Source organism: Protomyctophum parallelum (assembly GCF_964188405.1).
Source record: "Protomyctophum parallelum genome assembly, chromosome: 5".
Classification (NCBI taxonomy): Eukaryota; Metazoa; Chordata; class Actinopteri; order Myctophiformes; family Myctophidae; genus Protomyctophum; species Protomyctophum parallelum.
In genome coordinates this window covers 47,516,870-47,537,886 of record NC_139702.1, presented here as the reverse complement: position 1 = coordinate 47,537,886, position 21,017 = coordinate 47,516,870, and the positions used below count along the sequence as shown (strand labels likewise).

The following is a 21,017-nucleotide window of genomic DNA, read 5'->3' as shown; positions in this document are numbered from 1 at the left end:
CCGTCCGTGTGTCCGTCCGTCCGATATAGCGCCACCATGAGGCCGATTTAGGCAAAACACACGTCCGTTATCAGCTAATCTCCGGGACCGTTGGCCCGATCCATGCCAAACTTTGCACACACACTCCCTGAATGCCAACGACGAACCTCTGGCCCAAATATTCCTCAATGGCCTGTTGTAGCGCCACCATGAGGTCGATTTAGGCAAAACACATTTCTGTAGATTACTCGTACACATTTTATCCATACATCACACAATTCGGTATACACTATCTCCATAGTCATGTGATCAACACGGAGCGGCACCATTTCCCATCTTCCATCCTGATTGGCTAAGATTGGCTTCCAAAGCTCACACGATTGGTCCGTTTCGAAAAAAGGCCACAAATCACAAACACAGTGTGCAATTTTCCGTTAAATTATACACGCAGATTTCCACTAGGCCGAGGACGACATGCCACAATTTTCCCCCCAAATCAGCCTCACGGTGGCGCTATAACATGCCAATTCCTGTTTTTAGCTATAACCGCATCGATCTGTATACAACTTATGTATGCACACATGGAAAAACATTGTCCCTGCATCCCTCCAACGATGAACCTCTGCCCCAAATCTTCCTCAACGGCCTGTTATAGCGCCACCATGAGGCCACAACCCGCCCTGCCCTGGTGGAGACCTGTGCCGATTGGCACTTTATCTAGTTAACAAATGAGTTTTGATTAATTATTATGTGTATGCAAAAACAGCTAATAAATACAACCACGATTTTTTTATATAACAGAGAACACACACAGCATTGTTTCACCAGCCCCTACATGAGCCAGTTGAGCATGTTGGGGGTCAGGGGGGTCAGGGGGTGCATACATTGGTTAGACATACTAACCGTCCATTAGAGGCATTAGTCTGACAACACCGTTGCCCCCGACCGGTGGCCGGTTACAACTAACCCGTGGCTCCCGACATGCTTGGCAGGTTAAAACTAACGTGTGGCAGGTTAAAACTAACCTTCCTGTGAGGTTAGGTTTATGGTTGGGTTTAGGGTAGGTTGTCGGACTAATGCCTGTCGAACCCGGGGTCAGTCTAGGAAGGTCAATGTCCCTAACTGACTGACTCAATTTTCATTGTTGAAAAACAGTTCAGGTACTGAAACACAGTGGTTCTAAAAAGGTTTTCGGCTTCAGTACCCCCTTTTCCTGATTTCTGGATCTTCTGGTCTTTACCCAACTACAAACTGTACACGTTGCAATGACAAATAAAGATCTATCTATCTATCTATGATGCTTAGAAAAGGAGAAAACTATACCTAGCAGTGGCATGCACAGACATTTAGAGGGGCAGGTGCTCAAATGAAAAAAAGGGCACCTTGTGCGTGTGCAACCGGCCGGTTGCCTTAAGTTAATAGTGTGAGATTTATAGATTTTGGGGCCTAAATAATATATTAGAAGCTTTTTATCAAGAATTGATCAATGTCACCATGGTCCACATACTGGACAGGTACACCGTACAAAACAAATGAAAAAGGGCACATTTCCAAAAGTGTCTATCTGTGCACACCACTGCCTAGCATATCGTTTTGTTGCCGTCGGGCAGAAACCTCATAACTCCTTTTTTATGAATGCCTTACTGCGTCATACTACAGTGTCACACAGTAGCATGAATAGCAGGTCTGCAATTTATTAATTTGAATCCTGAAAAGTAGCCGTTTTGGAAATATGAGGTATGCACCTGATGCTATGAATAAACGATAACCCATCTTTAGAAGAATATATTGAAGAATATAACATTACAAATAAGAAAAGGAGTGAAAGACTTGAAAACCATCCTGAGCACATTTACTTTAAACTGTGTCCAGTTTTTTCATTTTCCACTTTCTCTCATGTACCCCTTGTAGTACTTCTGCGTAGCCCTAGGGGTACACGTACCCCATTTGAGAACCACTGCTGTGCCTCATTTAAATGTCAATGTTTCCAAATCAACAGGGAAACGTGTGCATTCCCCAAACATTCCATTTTGTGCTCAAACTATGGAAAAGGCCCCAACGATCCACATTTCGAAATGTGTTGAGGTTTCAGTTTAACTGCCAAGCAGCGTTGCTAAGAGACTTTGTTTCACACGGATGTCATGAGCCAATTGCCATTGACATAGCCCCAGCTGAAAAAAGGACCAAAACACTTGTGCTTTGTCGAAACAGATATAGGCTTATGCTGTGTGGGAACCTGTGTGGTGGGAACCTTTTATAAGGTTTGTCTGGTCGAAAACAAGCAATAGGCTATAGACTGACACCACAACGCGTATTCAGGGCGGAGTCACCACCCCCAGGGGAAGTTGTGATTTGCTCTCGTTCACTGCAATGCAATTTGCGGCATTTCCAAAACAATATTGCGCAGAGTAGCGATTATCAAACGTATTTGCAATGCCATACGTTGAAAGATCTGTTGCCCGTGGACAAGGCACGTTACCTCCGCAAGTTAGATATTATCGGCATAGATGTTTGTCCGTATGTGATTAAGGATTGGAAAAAGTCGCATTGGTAGCCATAGAAAATTCTGCCCAGGGTAAAAAAACGGATGTGACGTTTTTGGGCGTTCCTGTCTTATGTGGTGTCAGTGTATAGGTGGAAATCAATTAATTTCATTCTTAAAATGATACAGCAGCATTCCACTAATGATTTGGTTGGGATTAGATCAAACTTACTTCCTCCTCCTCCACACTTTCTATGTCACTTAAAATATAGATAAATACATACTGTCATTCCTTTCCATTACCTCATTTAACGTCCACTATCTTTGACCTCCTACTACTGCTGTAAGCTGAAGTTCATCAGGTCACAGACCCACATGTTCTAATGCTGACAGATCCCTCCCACCACTGCCAATGTTTCAGATACCAGATGTTGACATACAGACCTTGAAACCTTAATAGCTTAAAAGATAAAGAGAGGTTGTATACTTTTCTGTTTACTATAATGACAACAACAACATCAGGGTTAGGGAATCACATTTACATACTGATGATTCCATCGCAATGACTCTGATCATCAGGAGGATTATTGCAAAAGCACTACTAGTATCCGGTGGGGGCTTTATTTTCCTCGACATAAGAGAAAATTATTGTTGTTTAAATACTTCTCTTTTTAGCAATATTTACTCTTGAAAGGCCAATGCACTCAGTTGTCAAGTTGCAATTGAAATGTTGAATTCTCTTTCAGATCAGGCATAATAGCTCGTCTTAAATCCGTTTGCAAGTCCTGTGCTGATAGGGGTCACACAAAATAACAAACTGAAAGTAAAGCGGCAGGTTTTGCACTGAAATGTTTAGACACTAGATCATCAATATAAATTCAGCAGGAGCGGATGGGATGACAGACCAGCAGTCCACTGGTTGGGAGGAGTCAGATGATTAGGCTACATAACTGGAATGGATGTGGTAATATATCCTATAGCAGCATAACATGACTAACACAAAACCACCATGACCCGATCAACATTCTTCATTTTAAGGTGATATTCCGTCATAGGACAGCATTTGTGAAGGACATGATATTGAACCATCAGCCTTACAGGTTTTATTACTGACGTTGAGAACATGTGAGCCAGAACATTGCTTGCTTGTATTGAAAATAGAAACTCAGATCAAAATAGTGGCAAGCACAACTATGGCGAGCAGGGCAGGGGGTCAGTGCTGAAGAGGGTTTTTGGCAAATAATAATGCTATTTATCGACAAAAGGCAATTGAAAGTATGAATATGAATAGCACAATGTTGATCTTGTAAACTATATTGAATTACTTAAATGATATCAATTGTATTGGTTGATAGATCTTAGCCAGCCCTATTCATGCATAACACTTCATCCTACACCATCATCACCACCAGAGTACAGTTTCTCTGGTCATCTTAGCATCTTGCACCTGCCTCTTATTATTAATATTATAAACATGATAGCAAGGCCAGGTGAGTTCCATTTCAATCAAGAGCTAAAATGTTCTGCTTGTATGCTACAACTAGATGGATTCTGATGCTGATAAAGTCAGCATCAGAGCGGTAGACTTGTGATCACTGGTTGCATCCCTGCAGCGGCCACATTCACTTATCAATGAGATGGAAATTGCTCTAGATGAAAAGGTGGAGATCGTATGGTCAGGGTTATCTGACCTAATTTCTCTTTTCTGTCAACAAAGTCCATGAAGCCATATGTACGTAGACAAACATAATATACAGAATCACATTTTCAACATTCAACCTTTTGCGACGTCGATTGCAGAGCAAGTACTGGATTTGTTTGACTCCCCCCAGGCAGACCCGCAGGCTTCTGCATTCCTTCACCATCTGTTTTCACTCATATACTACCATATTATTTTGCTGGATCAAATTTCCACTGAAGGAAAAATATGGGGGGTGTCCGTCCGTGGTTAAATTTTATAGCAGTTTCCATCAGGGCTGCCTCATAAAGCCGATGCCGTTTTTTTTCATAATTTAAGTTCTGCTCTTTATTGAACCTGCAGCTATAGATCCACCATGGCACATTATGGAGAGTCATCATTGGATGCTAAATCCTGAGGGCGCCTGAGGCATATTGATCACTGGGGACCTTAGAAGATCACCCGTCATCAACACAATGGAGCATAGAAAAAGAGACAGAGATCGGTTAAAAGAAATGCATTTCATTCCCGGCACCGGCGGTCAGCCTGGGTCCATGTTAAATGGCAATGTAAGCGACAGGATGGAACATAACAACCAGTTCAACGTCCTGCTTTGAATGCAGACAGATGTGGGATTTGTGGCATTAATTTTTGTCTGGGTGTCACAGCATGGAAGAGCACAGAGGAAGCATGCTTCCTATGGTGCTTACCGCTTACAATTAGTCAGAGCTAAGTCCTGCTAAGCATACACTGTACAGCGAAATCATTTTTTCCATTGATGTAAAAATTGTAACTATAGTAGCTCTTCCACTGTTTCAAAGGTTTAACACTCACTCAAAAGCCATGGACTTATTCTAAATGTGTGACTTCAAAGTTAAATGGGAGTATTTAGAGGTCAGTGGCAATACAAACCTAACTGCAAGAACAACCTATGGAGAGAAACAACGGATGTGCAGAAAGGAGAGTGACATCTTTTCAAGTGCAAACTCAGCCAATGTTTCCATTTAGGATACTAAATAGATACATGCCTGAAACACTAGTGCGCCTGCTCTATTGGCTCGAACGTTGGAGCCAATCCCGGAAGTGTACTTCCGGGTGCTTCATACGATGGGTGAGCAACTTCATTAAAATGAAGGACGGGGTCTAGTTCAGCCTTAGAGTATATATGTATAGAGACGGCACCCGGAGGAAACCCTGAGGCTAAATGGACATAGTGACCGAATTTGGTGGGCCCAAACACATGAACACGCTGGTCCGTTGACTATCATTGTGCACGTTCATGACACGTGAACGCTGTTTCATACGTGAACGTGTGCAATGACAGTCAACGGCAGCGCGTTCATGTGTTTGGGCCCAATCCATCCCAGAATGCACTCTGTTCCTACTCGGAAGGAGGAGTGAAATCGCCTCATGTGCTTTAGAGCAACTTAATGCAAGTGGATGGGAGGAGAACTCGGGTGCCGTCTCTATTCATATATACTCTAAGAGTTCAGCTCACATCTAACCGATTTCATTTAGTGAAGTCAGCAGGTGATGCATTTCCTCTTGGAGGGATAGTGTATTCCCTTGTATGGTGTTACATCCTCCCTGTGAAACGCCTAGTTGTCAGGTGGAAAATAAGTTACTGGAGACTCGAACGAGACACTTAGTTGAGGAGGTTTGTCAAAACAAGTAATTGATCATAAACATTGCCATAACCATTAATCATCATACAGTATGCTTTGTGTCACCATGCCATAACTGTTTGCTGTCGACTACATTCTGTTATGACTTGCCTGCAACCTGCCAAGCTGTTTCCTCTCACAAGAGCTCAAGGTTGCCAAGCAAACACAGAACAGACACTGAGTGCTGCTGCCTGTGTGCGCAGACGCAGAGTTCTCTTTCCCATGTTGTCATTAGTATTTATTTGGTAAACGGAATTCTGTCCGGCGAAGGTTTACCGGCGTCACTTTTCTGCCACACCAGCCAACCCCTGCAATTGACTTCTCAGCTCTGTCAGTATGTCTGTCACAATTATTACATAATCCCCTGAGATAATCGCAATGATTTTTGCATAATCGTCAATTGTTTCCACGTTGAAAAATGTCCATACATTTCAATAAACTAGAAATACGAGTAAATGAGGGAGAAACAGTATCCAACTAAACTTTAACGACCACCCGACATGTCATGCACGGTCAGACTAAGTGATTACTTTATTGACATCACCTGAGTGCATCAGTCGTGTAACTTTCAGACATTAAACTCTGTATGTGTTCAACAATAAAGCCATGCAAAATAACAATGATAGCTATGAGGTGGCGAAGCTTGCCCAGTACAACGGTTGCTATACAGTAACTATTGTAACTATTTGGATTGGCATTAGACAATCGCTTTCGGGGTGGGGTTTAGCAAAGGGAAAATTATTTGTGTGACAATGAATCGTCAACTTAAATTTGCAACCATAGTCCCTGTTATGTGCCTTGATCAGGGGCACGTCGCACGGACAGTACCCTAAAGATGGCTTTTGAAGAAGGGCAATGCATTCACTAATTGACTGTCAGCCCAGAATATAGCCCGGGTATTTACAAAAGGGCCAAGCAAATTTACTCAATGTACTTGTACCTTTACACTGGCTTTCCACAAAAATCGCTATTGCATGATTACGTTATTACTGACATTTGTTCATAAGCTGGCAGCTGGTTAACCTGGACCCTGCAGTGGAACGGTTGCATTACAATGATGTGATACAATTGAGATCATGTATGACAACAAAAGGTGTTTTAAACCAAGAACAAAATATCTGCTAATTAAACATAAAAGTGCAGCATGAGCGTTTCCCTTTGCACTTTCCAAATGACACACAGAGAGAGAGAAAATAGACCATGATATTCCAAGTGACATTAGGGACGGACATGGTCATTATACCTGACATTTCTTAGCCAGTCCCTTCCTGTGCAGCGTGCACAATCCCCCAAACCAAGTCATGCTGTGGAACTGGTTTGGGCTAAATCATTGCAGGCATTCTCCTGCATTAATGTGTTGTTCAGTAAAACTAACCAATTCAGAAGCGGGCCAAGAAACACTGCTGCATGTAGAAGAAAACATGGCATTCATAATTTTGGCATGTCATTACCCAGCAAGCCAAATGACGTCATGATGACGTTCTCCGGTGAAGTTCAGGACTAGGCCAGATCACAGCCCATATGGGGATGATCCTTACGTCATTTCCTGGACTTCTTCACCAGTTGAAATAATATAGCTTATTCTGGGCCAGATCTGACTCGTTATGATATGACTTAAGTTGATCTGGCCTCGATCGGACTGTCTCCGATTCATCCAGGGACGTCCGTCTTAGTGGGCAGAATTTAATCAGGTGATATTCTGGGACAGATCTGACTAGTGTTGGTTTGACTTCATCTGGCCCCCGTCGAGATTTCACTCATTCGTCCAGGTCCTGACCGTGCTTGCTGGGTTTAACATCTTCACATACAGTATAGCAAAAAAATGAAAAGTTCTGCTTGTGAGAGGCAGACTGTAGGGAAAAGGTACTGTTGAGGCAATCTGTCTTCAGGTGAAAAAAATCTATAATTTGTTGTTTTGACACTTGAGTCTTCAATATAGGGATATATTAGAAGTTGTTATTGTTATTATTTTAAAACCATTAGTCATGTACAGTATATTCTCCTTCCATATTACACTACAAGTCAAGATAAATTGCAACAGTTTCCATGCAAATGTACAGTATGTACTATGTAGGATCACGTATACTGAGCAGGACAACGTTGCCTTTCCCCAGGTGAGCTTTAAGGATGCATGCAATAAATAATGCAGACAGTCAAGATGGATTTCTCTCATCTTCACGCAGCTGGACCGAATTCATTGTCAAGAAGCAGGAAGTCCTGAGAGGTTTTCATTCAGTTAAATCCACAGGGAAACTACAGTATTGTAATACTTCAACTCAGCTGAAAACTGATCTACTGGTAACCAGCAACTCCAAGTCCAATTACATGGACTTCAGCTCTTTGTTTCTCCTGTCATGTTTGGCTTGAAAACAAAACCACCAATCAGTCATCTTCAGGAAAGGTTAGGGTGCGTGGTGGCACAGCCATTAGTGCACAGACATGGTGGCACCCAGTTTGAATCCAACTCCCGGCTTGTCATGTACGTTTCTGCTCCATCTGGTTTCCTGTCTGTCTAGTCATTTTCCTAACTGATGAATAAAGCATAGAAATGCACTGGGGGGAAATAATACTTTAAAAGAAGAATCATAAGGTGGAACTAAATCATAATTAAGAAAAAATAAGAAATAAAATAAAAACATTTGTAAGAGTGAGTGTAAATGTTGAAGTTGTGTTTTTCAGAACCTGATCGAGGCTAGTGAATACATGTCCAATACATTATCTATCCTTGTCTAAGAGGCTTGACAAATAGGTCATATTATCGACTATCTCTGGACATACATGCGTAAGCATACTCACTCACTGACACGCACGCACGCACGCGTTGGGATGCCGCTGCAGCTCCCCTTGTGCGGCTTTCATCTGCCACGCCCAGCCGAAGCCACTACATCACCTCCATCCATAAAGAAACAGACACTCCCAGATCAAAAGGTCTAATCCACCCATACAACTGTGCTAATGGACAGGATTAAGATCAGCTGCACTGACAACTCACTTACAGCGTTGGGCCATTCTATGGCTGGGAACAACACAGGCCAGGAGTATACAATTTGTCAGAGAGTACTGTATTCATTATTTGAGCATAGTAAACTCCTCACTGTTAATTTAACTACTGTGTACAAATGTAACTAAATAAACCCTTTTGGTTTGTGTGGGAAGCACAGGGAAGGTTTGAATTATCTTCAACTCAAAACGGATGTGTACACTTTTGAGCGAGTCTCAACTCATTAAAAAACAAATATTTACAAATCATATTCAAATGTCGGGGCATTTTAAATCTTCATAAAGATATGGGAATCCTGTCTCAAAGTAAATAGCTTTTAGAAGACATCAGGAGATATAGTACATGCATGAATCATGAACTCACTATAACTTCACTAATATTCCCTAATTAAATAGGCACTAACCTAGAGGGTAGAACTTGGGGAAAGGCCAAATTGGTCTTCCAAGGCTATGGTAATATGGTCTAGCTGCAGCTTATGTGCTGCAAGGCATGGCATTAGATGATGTAATAATATCCACATGCATGCTGTACTGTGTGGTACAGTATTGTTTTGTGCACTGTCCAGATACTTTTGTGTGTGTGTATGTGTGTGTGTGTGTGTGTGTGTGTGTGTGTGTGTGTGTGTGTGTGTGTGTGTGTGTGTGTGTGTGTGTGTGTGTAAAACTATCTCACTGTCTCTTGAGATATTATTTTATTTGAAAGAAGAGAATAATTTCGCCAGTTGTAGTTTGTCAGGCTATCTTGTGAGGGAAGGGGGAGAAAAAAAGTAGTCTATGACTTCCAATAACCTGGCAACAGAATTATGGAGGCATTATCTGGAGGCATGCAAGGATTTGTCTATGGATACAGTTGTAAAGGTGATAAAGCTGTGTTGGAGATAACAAATATCATTTGATGTGTTCCTTAGTTTCATTTTTTTGTTTCAAACACCATACAATAAAACATCACAATAAAACAATAAAAGTAAAGATACAAAATATCTTAAAAATATATGTCAATAGACAATAGGTAAGTGTGTTCGAAAAGGAGCAGGTAGAAGCGGATAGAAGCAGGTAGAAGCGGATGCTTATAAATAAAAAGTTGATATGAGCATGTCTAGACAGACTTTCAAGTTGTCCAACATGAGTCATGAGGTTTGTCCTGAAGTTTTGATACACATTACACACAGATAAAGAGACGGATAAATCGACTACAGATGCGTTCACAGCCAATAACAGGGATCTCAGTTGTGTCCAAATGATTACACAGAAAACCTCGTTATTGGTGCTTTAGTATAACCGCTATATAGTTTGTTGTACACATTGTAAATGGCCAAAATAGTTGATCTACATACTTTGTTTGCTGAATGTTAATTTATTTTTGCAGAATATTCATCCAGTTCTCTAGCCTTATGATATGCCCAGAATATGGATGCTAAGGTGCATGTGGTTAAGCTAGGGCTGGAACACTGAGTTTCAAAACATAGTGGCCAGATGTGAAGTCTCTGAGCATAATCTCAGTTAATGGTGATGCCACTTTGTTTCCGACACCGTTAAGACAACATGGGGAGATACAAAATTTGTTCTGGGTTGAAAGTGTTAGTTAAGTAGGGATGGACAAGAGCTCTCAACAACTTTCTTTGGTGTATGTGGAATGTGGATCCACATGCCATACCTTTGTAAACTCGACTGGCTTTTAGAGGTAAGCGGTTTTATTGCCAGGGATTTGCTGGTGCAGCAGCAGAAGTAACTATGCAGGACAGGCACTCCCAGACAGGGTATTGACATTGTATACTAATCTCTATAAAGCTTATCTTACTGGCACTACTGGCGAATCCTGCAAATCACAGCCCTGAATTACATCTATATTGCAATATGAATCCTCAAGAACTACAGTCTGGACACAAGCCCAGAGAGAGCTGGGGAAATTCAATTTCAGTACACTCAAGTCAGGAATCAGGACTAGTAAAAAGGAGGTTTAAGAAAGATTAACGAGGCAAAATTGTGGCACTGGATAACCATAATGATTGACTTATGGTGGCTGCTTGTGACTGAAGCATCTCCAAGCTTGAGAAAGCCATACTAGGGCACTGGTACCAATCATCAACCCCCTAGTCCCCCATTTCTACACCCACCACTCCAGGGACAGAAAATGTTTCCTGTCGTCCATCAGGGAACGCACACTGCACCACGATTAATTCCTGTTCTTGTTATCTGTTGAACTGTGTATAAAATATACATATATTCTTTGTCAAAAGCGGGGCATCAACTTTCTGGCATTAAACATATTAGAGCGGTGCCCATTGGGCACTGGCCTATTTGGAATGATGCAAAATGGAAATGAATGCCCCACCCAGTTATTATGTCTGTCCCACTTTTATGCCCATATGGAGTTCTTTGTCAGGCATGCCCAAATATGGAGTCTATGCAGATGTCAGAACAACATTGTGATGTCAGAACAAGCATTGTGATGTCAGAACAGGCCAGCTCCATATATGGAGATATAGGGGTGATCAGGTCCACATCCCAGGCAGAGGCTTTCGTGCTGGTTCTGGACAACTGGCTATTCAACGGACTCGACACCGGGCACTGCACTCCCTGTGGTGGTGTGGAACATGTGTGTCAAATTTGAAGTCGGTGGGGCGAACAGTTCTTGAGTTATGTGGATTACAGACGTACGTACACACACACACACGTGCTGCTTTTATAGATAAGATGAATATTACAAAAAGGGTGGCTTTTGTTTCTCCATCTTCTGTATCCCAGCAATCCTGAGACACGATGGCTCATGTTTGCATTGTCAGCAATCACAGCGTAACCACAGAGACTAGAAAGACAGGGTATCATGTAAACAGAACATGAGCACTGTGAGCAGCAGTCTACTTCAGGGGACCAATGAGCAGTACTATACATATACAGAATTCTCGCATGCACGCACACACACCATTTTTAAAAGGAATTTTTAGTTTTTAACTCATGTCATCGCCACACAAATAATACAAACTATGAAAAACGACGACATCAAATAATCAAATGAAATAGTATGGTTTATTATTTTTTAACTTACATTTTTATCCCACGATTTTGCAACCCAGTTTTCTTTTCACCCAGTGCCAATTATCTAATGTAATCCTGGGCGCTACACTCCCTCTGCCAACCTGGGGGGGCAGCGGACTGACCTCATGCCTCCTTCTATGCATGAGGAGTCCAAGCTGCTTCTTTTCACCTGACAGAGGGGAATTTCCCCGGCCGGACGTAGCGCGTGGAATCAGGATCAGGCGCCCCGGCTGGCCAGGGGGAGGTAGTTTTAGAGACCAGGATTACGGCATGTTTTTGTGAGGGTATCTACCCTAGGGGACACGGGGAGAACATGCAAACTCCACACAGAAAGGCCCTATCGCCAACCCCCGCCTCGGGTATGGGCACTGATGACGCGGAGGAGGGAACACGCCGCCAGTGCCCACAGTGTCCCCAGCGGGAATCGAACCCAGGACCTTCTAGCTGTGAGGCGACAGCACTACCAACTAATAGTGTGGTTTATAGAACTTTTTTTGTTTCCTACTAAATCACAACCATACGTCCACTATCAATGAGTTGGCTGGCGTTTGGAAGTGCAGCGGCAGCCCGAGTTGAACGCGGAAGGGTTGGATGCATTGCATATAGAGCATTGCCTAAGCTACGGGGGGAGTTTCCCCGGTGGGACATAGCACATGGAACAAATACGTTATTCCAACCAGTTCCTTGCTCCTCCATCAGGTGCCCTGGCTGACCAGGGGGATCCTAGTCTCTCAGTATAGAGACTAGGATTACTACATGTGGAGAACATGCAAACTCCACACAGAATGGCCCTTTCACCAACCTCACCTACGGTATGGGCGCTAATGGCATGGAGTGGAGAACATTGGGGAACCCGGGACCTTCTAGCTGTGAGGCGACAGCACTACCGACTGCACCACCGTGCTACCAGTTTTATTTGATTAGGACAGTGATCGCGATCAGAGAGACAGGAATGGTGGGACAAAGTAGTAATAGAATAGAATAAATAACATGCATTAAAATATATTTGGGTGGTTTGAAACCAGGATCAGTTGCAGAAAAGTGTAGTCAGTCTGGCTCAGACATTGTTATATTATTATTATAGAGAAAAAAAAAGTGCGACAGAATCGGTGACAGGAGATAGCAGGGTGAGGCAGTTGGGTGGTCACTGGTCGGTCTACATTTCAAAGCCACTGACAGTGGCTAAATTGATGGTTTGAATCCAATGCATTAAGGTGAACCCTCAGGGAATGTGTTTGGTATTCTAGGCCTTCCAAGAGTCCTTGGACCATACCATGTCAGGAATGCTGTCAGCAACTCAGCATAGCTTAATATTTTCTTTTCCTTTTATGTTCCCTGGAAGGCCCAAGAAATCTCATTCAGGTTTCTGCAATGCTTGAATCTACATGCTCTCATGTCACGCACAGCGACCAACATTGTCATGGTTCATTCTGGGCCATTTTAGGTTCACTTTGCAAGAACCCCATGACATCCCAGAGGGAAATAAGAGTTTGGTATGCAAGGTCCCTCTGGGGTTATAAACCAAAAATGCATCAAACTATCCTTGCAGGAATTGAACCAGATAAAACCCTCAGAATCTTCACTTAATTTGACGTTAAGGTATTGTGTTTTCATGACAATAATAATAGTCAATAGCTGAATTCTGGCCTAACAGGCCTGACAGGCTATTACATAAACAGCCAGTGCACAGTCTGTAGCTTACAGGTCAGGCACAGTGTTCATCATGACCTCAATTTCTAACATAAACTCAAACAAACAAAGGAAAGAAAAGAAAAGCTTAAGAAAGGCTGGTGAAACCTGAGGTACCATTTCATGTTGATATTGCTGCATCAATTACAGGTCCGGTAATGGATTTTATATTAAAGGCATTCTCCTAGATATACAAGTACACAAATACATTGCAAACGAGTTCTATACAAACGACAAAAACCTAAGAGGCAGAGACAAGGACAGAACAGGTGTCTGTACACCCGAACACCAACTTTGAAATTGGGTTTCAAATTACGCGATATGATTTGTCAACACTAAAATCTGACCTCACTTGTTGCTTCACCTTGTAAACATTTGCAATATTAAAGCTGTGCCCATCAGTAAACTGCATTACCGTATGCTTTTTTTATGTGACATCTCATAGGCAAGAAGACAAAACAGCAGAGGAAAGACAGTTCTATGCCACTGCTATCAATACTATTATTAGTTTCATGATATGATCTTGCTTATACCATCCATTCTTCATTCTTCCATGTTCTTCATTGTCGATAACTACTTTATAGAAACCTCTTGCTAGTTTGAAGGTGTTACATCATGAGCTTGTTGTATTTTAACATGTTGATGTTCTGCTTTTTGATCCAATTAATTATATAATTAATAATTAGTATTCAATTAATCACTTAACTGCACCAAGATTTCACATGGGTTACCTCTGTCCCAAATACAATTCACACTGAATGCCTTTAATGACAGATGTGAATTGTGCTAATGGAAGGTAGACAGGCCAACCAGATCCAGAAATAATAATAAACGGTTAAGCAACAAGAGCAATTTACTATAGGCGGGAGCGTATGACATTAACAGAGTTTACCTTTCCATAGACTGTTATGTCAACAGTGTCATTGTTGAGATACCACCATAGTGGATATGCAGCAGGATGCGGTGAGTGCTGTCCAAACACCAAACACCACCGTCATCCTAGACCACATGTGCATCAGTAATAGTGGTTGGCATGGGATAATAAATCAATAAATCAGTTTATTGACTTGGCGCTTCTTGCATGTTCTCAATGAAAGAGTCTGTAATAGCATGGCCTGCTGCTGTCTGTGAGGATGAGTTCCTAACAACAACCACTAGTCATCATCACAATATTCATAATATGCCACAGGTTCTTCTCCTGCCATATGCCTTTAGTATATCTAAGGTGGTGCTTAATGTTCTGGTTGAGCAATGTCCGCTCCTCACAGCAAAATCTGTGTGTTAACTCTTTAACTCTAGTTATATATGAATACTGGATTCTACCGTGCACTTTCCAGCTCTTGGAGTGTAACCTTCACATAACCCACAGTAATAGTAAGGTCTGTTACAATTCACTTGTCTGTCAGTGAAGGTCCATGTCAACTCTGACTGGAGTCTAGCTCATACAAGCTAGTCTTTTTGTAGTGGCAATGTCTTCTGAAGTGATTTTATCTTTGCATATGACATTCACAAAGAGCAAGAGATTGGGGAAAGTGAGAGAGATTACTAAGAGAGTACTAATTGCCAAAGAAGGAAGAGTTCAAATAACATCCTTTCTACATTCTTCAACTCATATAAATTTTCTCCGGGGCTGTGCACAGTGTGCAGTCCCCTCAGTTTCTTAGATGCTATTACATAAATTGGATGTGTGGCATTGTGTGCATATATACGAGTCGAGAGATGCACTTCAGAAGCCTAGCCTCCCACACTTAAAACCGGGGAGTCCTTTTCAAAGCCAGCAGTTTAATGAATTATATTCCCATTGATTCCTTCTTCATTATATGTGTGTGGAGGCCAGGATAACACTGCATTAAGTGGAGCATTTAAATGAAAATGAATTCCTTCTATCCATCTCATAGAAACATTATTTGGCATGACAAAATCTCTCTTTCTTTTTTTCTTTTTCTAATTTCTTATTATCAAGGATCCTCCGTGTCATGCTTGTTAAAAGAATGTTCTTAATTTGACAACATTGGTTGTTTCATGTTTCAGCCAATATTTGTTGCCTGTCTTGTAGGAGAGACTGGCTTCTTGACAGAGCAAGATGGTTATCATTTATCTATAGATGGATTGGTATTGATATTGGTAAAACAAACTGGTCAGGCTCCTACTTGGCCTCACCCCCCGAACCCACCTCACCCCTGCCCACTTTGACAGGCTGGGATGGCTTAGGGTCGTCGACAGAGTACAGCATCTTGCAATGGGTCTGGTCCACAAGATTCGATACACCACCAAGATACCCATGTACCTGTCTAAATACTTCCTTAATGTAAACGAAGTCCACACCCACAACACCAGAGGGAGTGCAACAAACCATGTACAACCCAGATTCGGCACAAACAAGGGACTAAATTATTTTCGCTCCTATGCCACCAAAATGTGGAACGCCCTACCAACAGTCATTAAGACATGTGAATCCCTTGACTCCTTCAAAACCGCTCTCAAAGGGCACCTACGGATGGCTGCAATTCGAAACTGGCCTCTGTAAAATCTGAATCCCCCCCACCCCCCCCATTGTCCCTCACTGTATATTGTATCTTTTCCCTTTTTTTCCCAAGTCTAATCTCCCTTCCTTACACATGTACCGACTCCCTGAACGATGGGAACTAATTTGAGTCCTGAATGGCCCCACAAGACTGTGCACAAGTGTGCAAGTCCCCTAGGGCAAATATCAAGTAACTAAATGAATGCAAAGCCAGGCAATGTTGAAACAACAAGGTTAGCCTAAAGTATCTCAAAATAACCTGAATTTGGATTGAGGGTCTGTACAGTAGTAGATACTGAGTGACGCGGGAACAGATTGCATGGGTTCACATACAGCGACAGTTTAACAGTGATTTGAGACACCTGCACACACGCTGCATGTCAGAGCCTGGAAATAGGACCCTGCTGTAATAGGTCTGGCCTCAGGGGTTAGAGATAAGATGCAGGTTCAAAACACAGATACCATTGAGGTAAGGTAGATGCTGATAGGCTTGTCCCTCTTTCAAACTTTGACTTCGCACCAGGCTGAAATCATATTACTATCGTTCCCCGTTAGGCTGGATTAGGGATTCTGACTGGCCTATAAATTCAAGATCAAGACACGATAATATAAAAATGTAGTCCAAGACGTGTCAATCTGATCAAAGTGTCCAACAATAGTTCTATGGACATAAACTACACCTAAGATGAGATAAGATACTGTATAATTGCCACAGCAGTGAATGACACACTATTTCTAGAAAAGCAGACACTTACAGTATAGGCTTGAAAGTTAAATGTCACTCTAGTTAGGGAAAGGCCACTGTCTAGTTTATCACCTTTCTCTTTTCATTCAGGGCTTGACAGTCAGAGACTGTTGCTGTGACCCTCACTTCCAACAACCTTGGTTTAATAATTGATGGACAGACAGGTATTTTTCAGTAGAAACTGTTTCCTTCGATAGAAAGGCTATTACTTCTCAGTTCTCACCTTTGTCCCAAAAAGGTGGATTTATTAGCATATCCATCCACATATCCATTGTGGAAAAGGTGGGTACAGTCAAGCCTCTGAATATGCGCTACATCTCAGAAAAATGTAAATAATACACTTGTGCACCACTTGTGCGTGGCAGTCCAATTCACATTCACTCTCTTTTTCTCTCTCCAACAATGCGACCTTTACCACAACCTTACATTTCAGCCAAAAACATGCAGTCACTTAATAATTGAATACAAGGAAGAATTTCAATGTGTTCCAGTGTGTATAAGTATAACATATGGTTTTCATCTGCAAAAAAAAACATATCCAAGGGAAACATCTCTTTGACATCATCTGCACAGCTACCTGAGCACTCTGAGCCAAAATGTAAAAGCTGGCAAGCACAACAGTTTCCACATTAGATGGAGACTTATGCAGTTGTGACGTAGGAGTGGGTTGACAAAAGACAATTGTCTTTTGTCCATGTTGTTAGCAATAGCAGGCTGAGTTGGTAAGAGCTTTATGTCCGACTCCAGTTGCATGCCCTCTTCCCCTTTCCTTCTCTACTACTTTGTTTTCAGCTCTATGTGCCATAAATATACTGCAATGCAATATCTCTGCAGGGTATTCAGCAGCAACTCCCCTATTTGACTATACGTTTATGGCCAACATGTGGACTACCTTGATTTTAGGCTATCTCGCTTGGCAATCAGAGGCTTTTCCGCTTTTATAACAGACAAACTGAATCATAATCACAGACAACCAAATGCCATACATTTCCTCCTGTACGTGCGTGGGCTGTTTAAACAACAAGCTTGCTATCCTGAGAAGCACAGAGAGAAAGACAGGCTAAAAGAGAGAAGGACAGTAGCCAAGAATGAATGAATGAAAGAATGGAAGCATTTCTGTTTGATATCCTGGTATACACAACAGTATTTCTGTTTATTAAAGAGGTGTAGAGACATGTGTGGCTGAACATGCTCTAGTATAGCAATGATTACTATCAGCATATACTGTAGCACTGAAACCCTTTAACTATTTTGTTAATTTTGTTTTAACAAAATGTAGACACACACACACACACACACACACACACACACACACACACACACACACACACACACACACACACACACAGTGAGTGCAACCATGTCTCTGGATGTCCTTTACCTTGGCACTGGAATCCTTGTTTTCCAAATCCCCTGTGAAAACAGAGCAGAATCAAAATAAAGGGTTCAAAAGGGAGCTACAGTGTGTTTTATGTTTCTTTGATGATTTTACAATAATGACTTACATACTGTGTGTGTGTGTGTGTGTGGGGGGGGGGGGGGTTACATAACATTTTACAATTGCCTCTAACTAGTGCAGTATCTACAGTAGCTGGGTGAAATTCAAAAGCAGGACAGGAGGGAAGTGGTTAAAATGAACACAGGTGCAGTGTGCACCAGTGTGCAATCAACTTCTAATTTAGCTTCAAACTACTTTATGGATCCCACTAGGGACACTTACATTCGAGCAGCTTGAAACACAGCAACACACACATTAACTGAAGTATAATAGGGTGAGGTGAAAGAAAAATCAAGGATCGTTATAATAGAATCTATCAAGGAACAAAACAAAAATGTTAAGTTGGAAGTTTGTACATATCGTATATTAAATTACAGTAGGCTATGTGTGCCAATGAATGTCGCCCCACACACTCCCACCCACCCACCCACACACACACACACACACACACACACACACACACACACACAGGAGTGGCATTATCTTGGCCTGCAGAATTATTAAGACTGTAAACCAATTAGAACACACCCCCTTCCTTCCACAGCGGGGGTTGTAAACATGGGTGCGTCCCTTCCTCCCTTTCAAACGAAACCATGTAGCCTTAGCTATTAATTCCAATAGAATATGCAGTTCTCTCTCTCATTTTTTAAGGGATTTGGCCTGCTGCAACAATGGGCAGTGCCTTAAGTTTGTTATCAAGTAAAGCATACGTAGGTTACTGTTTAATATTCACACAACATGATCGGAGAGGACGAGCTAGGTTACGACGAAGTTGTCCTTCAGTCATTCAAGAAGACCAATTCAGGATTTAAAGCCTGGCTGCAACAGTTGTCTTGTCTCATCTGGTATGCAGATTTTATCGCTCACTCATCACGTTTGTGACAAGTGACAACATAAGAACTTCGCTATTTGGATGGATAATTCGCTTTAGTGTTCCAACATGTTTGGGGGAGTTATAGTAGCAGTTGTTACATAATCGTGCACACACAGACAGTCAGCAGCTATAGTATTCAACAGGCAGTTTAGACAGTAGTAGAGCCTTTATACTCCGTAGTAGGGCGGTGTCGCTCGCCAAAAAAACAACTCAAGCCTAAACATGCTTGAAGATTAGTTATTTTTGGCAAACGTCGCACGACTCGCACGGTGGAAGTATGAATTGAATTCCAATGCGCTTACCAGATGAAGTCTTTGCAGTGGCTGCAGAAAGTCGGCTGCTTGAAGAACCTCGCTATAAATTTATGGTCCTTGACTTCGTGGACGTTCTTTTGCTTAAAACCACCTTTGCGGGCGAACTTGTTCTGCCTCTCCGGGTCCGACTCATCTGAGCTTCTATCAGCCATGGCTTAAAAACAAACAAAAACAACAACAAACAAATAAACAAGCAAGCAAACAAACAAACAGAAACAAGCGTTATTATTGTTCTCTTTTCGTTCCGTATTTAAATCCAACGGGCACCTTTTTCTTTTAGAAGCGCAGCCTTGCTGTGTTCAACTAGTTGAAGGAGTAGAGTAGTGGATCTTGACTTGGCTGTAAAGTGGAGACAGAGTGTGTGGTATATCTATCCAGGCTGTCTGCTCCAGTACTTTCAGTGACAGCTTTGCTTCCTCCTTCTCTCACTCTGCAGGGTGATGTCAGATCCACAGTGGGAGGCTGGGTTGGGAGGGTAGGGCCCCTGGTAGTACAACTGCAGAGGGCTGGACTGGTCACGGCGGAGGAATTTGGGATGAGAACGCCATCATGTGGATACACTGCGCACCTGCAACTACATTTGGGCTTTAAAAGGAAACACTAAAAGATAAGGGACTTTTCATAATACAATGCTCATAAAATGAAAATGGTTTATTTTCTTTAGAAAATAAGTTTATGAAGTCGATAATGTAATAAACTTAAGTATTTAATACAACCTTGAACAATTCATATTTTTGCCAATAATGTATTTTTTATAACATTATAGGACAGTTTAGGACATATTAGTATATTTGTGAAATAAGGGGGGGGGGGGGGAAGGGGGGCTATGGGTGGTGCTCATAAGGTGCTAGAGGAATGGCTATGGGGCCACCAAAATCATTAGGGGTTGTTCTCCAGGCAGATGTAAAGCATGATACCTTTGAAGCTCAGAGAGAGGGTAAAGAGGTCGTCTGGGAATTGGATGTTCACATTTTTTTTTATGAAGAGATTTGGTGTGCATTTGTAGGCCTACAATGCATGATTGCATACAAACATTTTGCCAACCATAATACCCACAGCCTGTTTTGCTGAATAATAAGTTATTAACCTAAAACAATTTTATAACACTTTTCTATTTTAATATTTCCTCAGATGTCATGCAACCTTTGCTGGTGAAGTTAAATCATTTTGATATTGCCCTGCCAATAAGAATAATTTGGGAAAATCTTTCATTTTCATAGCATCTTTGTATTGATAGTCATCTGGGTACCGTCGCCTATAGCCATAATCCATCTCGCCCTTGTTTTTTCCGCCGACCTCACGCCGACCATTCGGTGCGGCGATTCTTGTATTCTTTATTTTGTTTTACTGAGAATAAGGTTAGAAATAAATGTAGGGTTAGGCATAGTTTTACTGGGATAAAGTTTAGAAATATGATTAGGATTTGGCACGGTTTTACTGAGGTTAAGGTTAGGAATAAGTTTAGGTTGAACCGTTTAAAGGGGAATTTCTCCCTAAACCTTTTTTTACAAAAGTAAGTTGATAATTATGTGTA

General features: G+C 41.8%; 1 protein-coding gene across 2 annotated transcripts in view; it reads right to left on the bottom strand.

Moving 5' to 3' along the window:
- Window positions 1-19,920, bottom strand: part of LOC310859462 (protein kinase C alpha type-like) — a 143,126-nt gene extending 123,206 nt beyond the window's left edge. For both annotated transcript variants that reach the window (XM_083766012.1, XM_083766013.1), the window contains exons 1-3: window positions 19,751-19,920; window positions 19,472-19,637; window positions 18,179-18,210 (exon numbers count right to left, since the gene is read on the bottom strand). In XM_083766012.1, coding sequence (XP_083622138.1) covers window positions 18,179-18,210; window positions 19,472-19,635 — 196 coding nt within the window. In that variant the 5' untranslated portion in view covers window positions 19,636-19,637; window positions 19,751-19,920. The remainder of the gene's footprint in view (window positions 1-18,178; window positions 18,211-19,471; window positions 19,638-19,750) is intronic.
- Window positions 19,921-21,017: the final 1,097 nt, after the last annotated feature.